Source organism: Arachis ipaensis, chromosome B01 (genome assembly GCF_000816755.2).
Source record: "Arachis ipaensis cultivar K30076 chromosome B01, Araip1.1, whole genome shotgun sequence".
Classification (NCBI taxonomy): Eukaryota; Viridiplantae; Streptophyta; class Magnoliopsida; order Fabales; family Fabaceae; genus Arachis; species Arachis ipaensis.
The window spans coordinates 130,900,805-130,905,695 of NC_029785.2; the positions used below are offsets into that span (position 1 = coordinate 130,900,805).

At 35.0% G+C, this 4,891-nt stretch overlaps 1 protein-coding gene across 1 annotated transcript; it reads left to right on the plus strand.

Moving 5' to 3' along the window:
* On the plus strand, positions 3,197-4,266 carry LOC107620090 (GATA transcription factor 15). Its single transcript, XM_016322309.2, has 3 exons — positions 3,197-3,426; positions 3,533-3,649; positions 3,756-4,266. The coding sequence occupies exons 1-3, from the start codon at positions 3,406-3,408 to the stop codon at positions 4,029-4,031; spliced, it is 414 nt and encodes a 137-aa protein (XP_016177795.1). The 5' UTR covers positions 3,197-3,405; the 3' UTR covers positions 4,032-4,266.

Consider the following 4,891-nt stretch of genomic DNA (forward strand, 5'->3'; position numbering starts at 1 on the left):
GGCCCAACAGAATTGGGTATTTAATGGCCAGCTATGGCCCATATTGGCCAACATTACACAAAATTGAAAATTGAAAAGGTATTTCTATTTGGATCAGCTCAGAAGCCTTATCCACTTCCTTCAAAACATACTTATCAGCCGTACATAGTATACAGGAATACTGTGGACTTAATACTTTTGACAATACACGTCCAAAAAAAAAAAAAAAACTTTTGACAATAATATACTATAAAAAATGAAGTCTGAAGCTAGTATATGCATTGCAATTTGGAAAGATAAGGGGCTCACAGTCGCGTAATAATGAAAATTAATAGGATTAAATGTCTAAAATAGTCTTTAAATTTTAAATTATTATTCAATTTAATCTTCGATATTTTAAAAATGATCGATTAAATTCTTAAAATTTGAAAAAGTGCATTTTCATTAGTCCCTTCTCACAAAGGTGTCGTTTAAATATTGATAATGTGACATTTCAACTGTATGCTGATGTGTATTAAATTTGAAATTGATTCAAATTGGTATCTTAAATTGCTTAATAATATTTAAAATAGTCCATTTTCAATTATAAAATCCTAATCTTCAAACTATTGTCTTCCCTTCTTCGACTTCTCTGTTGTCTTCCAGTTCATCTTGTTTTCTCGTCTGCGTGAGTGATGATGGGTGGTGGGAAGAGAAGTCAAAATAACTCAAGTAAGAACATCTATGGAGGGAGACCTTATGGCAGTAAAGGAATGTGCAATAGGAGAAGTAAGAACACCATCTTCTGTAATTGCGGGTTTCGGACGGTAATGAAGTACTCAACGACGATAGAGAATCTTGGTAGACTATCTAATGGTTGTCCAAACTATGAGGTAAGGTTATGGCTCTAAAAAAAATGTTAAGATGGTTTCACTTTGAGTTTGAATTCACCTGCGTTTTTTATTTTGTAGTATGAATCCATTGTAATTTTTTCTATTGGGCTGATGGAGGTGAAGAACTAGTTTGTGCAGCACCCATTTCACAAGAAATTTTGCATGAGTTCAATTGGAGGATGACAAACTTGGAGAGTGATGTTAAGACCTTGAAGATGATGACAATGGTTACCTTCTTAAAAGTGAAAAAATATATTTTAGCTTAATGAACGAACCTACAAGAATACATATAATTTAAATATGTGTTGAACTTAAAATTAATCCAACCACATTAACTTGCAATTAAAATAGTTTTTAGGTAAGTGTACTGAGGTTGTAGTTTAGGATGAATATGAACTGAAAGATAGCGGAGAGGTCGAAGAAGAGAAGACAATAATTTGGGGATTAGGGTTTTATAATTGAAAATGGACTAATTTGAGTGTTATTAAGCAATTCCAAGTACCAATTTGAATTAAATTTAAGTTTGGTACACATCAGCATACAGCTGGAATGCCACATCATCAACGTTTAGACTGCGAGGGACTAACGGGGATGCACTTTTTTCGAATTTCAGGGATTTAATTGGTCATTTTTAAAAATCGAGGACTAAATTGAATGGCGATTTGAAATTTAGAGACCATTTTAAGCATTTACTCAAATCAATAATCTCTTTATAAACAAATTTGAAACATGCTTCAGCCTAACAAATTAAATCTAAATCAATAGTCTCATTTTTTGGATATGATCCCCATGATGTATTGTTTATGGTTATGGAGAGTTTGTATATTTTTAATTAATATAGATTCAATTATTATTTTTTTTAATTTCAAAACACAAATAGGAGGTATTCAATTAGAGGATGATGATCCCATTTGAGGAAAATTGAATTTAAATTTTGGGGTTTCACAAATCGGAGGATCAGATTTATATAATTTATAAATTAGAGGGTTAGTTTTGTATTTTAAAAATTTGAAAAAATTAAAGTTCACAAATCGAAGGATCAGATTTGTGTAAGTTCACAAATTGGAGAATCAATTTTGTGTTTAAAAATAAAAAAAAAAAGTTAAATTTCACAAATCAAAAGATCATATTTGTGTTCCAATTCATGTATTCAAGGTATACACAACATTTTTCATACTATATGCTGAACCAAAAATTAGCAACAAGATGGTAGATATGTGCCTGTAGCCGGTGGCTAAAAAGTTGTATTGTACTAAAACCAATGGGTGTTACAAGTTAAAATTACTGATCACTAAAGTTGTTTCATTACATTCCGAAAACTATAATTAAAAATTTAAAAGCATACACATTTGGAGCGGTTTATAAACTTGTCTTCAAGTGTGGTTTACTTTGCGAATTCCAAATTGCAACCGCGATGGGATGAGATGGAGAAAACAGACAGCAGTAAGACAAAAAAACCAAAATCATAATTGCTCGATGTACCCTCACAACAAAAAGTAGTATGAAATATATCTATACATAAGGAGCTGTCCTTATCGATTGCCCATCTTTATCCCAATCCCCAGCACTTACCATTTTAGCAGTAAGGATATAATGACTTTGCATAAAATAATTTTCTTTTTAATTTGTAGTTTTTGTCATAAATACAAGTCTATAGCACTTAGGGTTATTTGGTCTGGATTCATTCTGTGAGTTTTATGTATAGAAGTGTCAGCTGGTGTGTCCAAATTTCGGATGTTGATAGAAGCTAAGGGATTAAAAATTGGAGAAGATTTAGACATTAAAAATTTTCATGAAACAATTGAAATATACGAAGATAAGACATGTCATTCACCAGGGTGATGAAAATCTGCTCATAGTATGAAGGTAAATTATAGATATTATTTCGTTAATTGTGTTTTCTACTAATAGTAATAGTAAATTTTAATGGTTAAAACCTACTAATATGCTGTTGGGGAAAGAAGAGGAAGTAATTTAATTCCAGCCTCCTTTTCAAATTAAACCTATATACGGGAAGACTGCGTTGAATAATGATGTAGTGATACAGTGACGAAAGCTGTGTCTCTTTACGACTACTTTACGTGTAATAATGAATAAATAATAATTTGGCCTTTCTTTTCAACTACTACCATAGCATTTTACCGTTCAATTATATTATTAGCAAGTAAATGAATAACTAACTGAGTGGGAAAAAGGAACACACGAAAGAGTGGCGCGCATTCGATGAATTGAGAAATGGTTTGGCGGGTGATGAGTTGGGTGAGAAGGGCAGGACGGTAATTTTAATAAATGAGCGAAGAGTTAGGGTTTTTTCTTTTCTTTTTATATTTTTTGAGGTGGCGTTTTATAAAAGGAGGAAGCATCTCTTTTTGTTTTGTGATTAGATCTGCTGCGGCCGGTGAGACCTCCCCTTTTCTCACTCTTCACTGCACGCCGCCTTCTTCCGCCGCCGCTCTTCATTTCCAACATTCTGACCTCATTTCGCTTCTCATTCTGACTCTGATTCACCCTAGCTCCATCCTATAGCTCAGATCTTCTCTTCTACCTCCTAACAATGGTGGATTCAACTGGAAAAGTGAGTACTTACTTACTCTTGGCTTCACGATTCAGTGATTCGTGATCCTCTCTCTTTGATTACTAATTAGTCATAGCTGATCACCTTAATTTGTGCTGCGATGCAGGGATCGGACTCCTCCGGCGGCGGTGGTAAGAGTCCAACCACCGAGCTGAAGAAGACGTGCGCCGACTGCGGCACATCCAAGACTCCCCTATGGAGAGGTGGTCCCGCTGGCCCTAAGGTAACGCCGCCTTGTGTTTCGATTCAATTTCATTACGCGATCTACCAGATCAGCTCATGGAATTCCTTGATCTCACGTTTCTTACATTCTATTTCGATCTGTGTAGTCTCTATGCAACGCGTGCGGGATCAGGAGCCGGAAGAAGAAGAGAGCCATTCTCGGAATCACGAGAGGAACCGCCGACGATGTTAAGAAGGGGAAAAGGAGCAACACCGCCGCCAATAATAGCTTGAATTTCAAGCAGCGGTTTATGGCATTGGCGAGGCAAGTCATGACGAAGAAATCGAATAATCTCGCGCACAGCCACAGGAACAAGTTGGGAGAGGAGGAACAAGCAGCTGTTCTTTTAATGTCCCTCTCTTACGGATCCGTTTATGCTTAAATCCCCTTATCAATTCTAGAATTGATTAATTAATTACTAAGAGTTTATTGGAGTTAGATTAGTTAGACTTAGATTAGATTAGATTAGATTTTGTTCTACCATGTACCTGTACTACCGCTTCCCCCCCTAACCCTTTTCTAAGTGTATATGTAATTTGTTTCCTTATGATGAGTGTGTGATCATGAATGAATGTAACGAAATCATCATTCAAGTCCAATTTTGGTAATTTTATTTATCTATGTTTCTCATTGTTACGCCTTGTTTTTTTCTTGCATCGTTTTTTTCATGCCCTAAATTGCGATTTTGTTGGTATAAGTATAACCACCCGAAATTCTTGTGAAGAATTTGACACTGCAATCTAATTTCAGGCACTATCAACTCTTTCTTCCAAGGCTACAACACCGACAATTATAGATCGGGGGATCAGTTGTGTCGCATATACACATGTGAAATTGATGTAAGGACTTGCCCAAGTAAAAAATGGCGGTATAATTTCATGATTAGGTTTGTTGATTCATCTAATCTTTTTTCCCGTTGCGTAATGTGTAATTTCACTAATTTGTATTTCAAAAAAGTCAGAAGGGTGGCAAAAAGGAAAGAATTTTAAAAGAGGAGGGAACGTGAAATTCATAGTTCCCGCTAGTTTGACTCTAGAAAACATTAAACATGTACATTCAAAGGCTATTCAGGTTCAAGAATCAGCAGTCAGACTCACACACTTGTGTCATTGTGTGATTGTGTCCTTGTCCGTCACATTTCAAGGCCACCGTCATTCACTCGTACTCATCATTTGTGCCTATTAAAGTTGGAGCTTTTACAGTATTCATTAATTAAATAAAAAATTACTTATCAAATTAGTT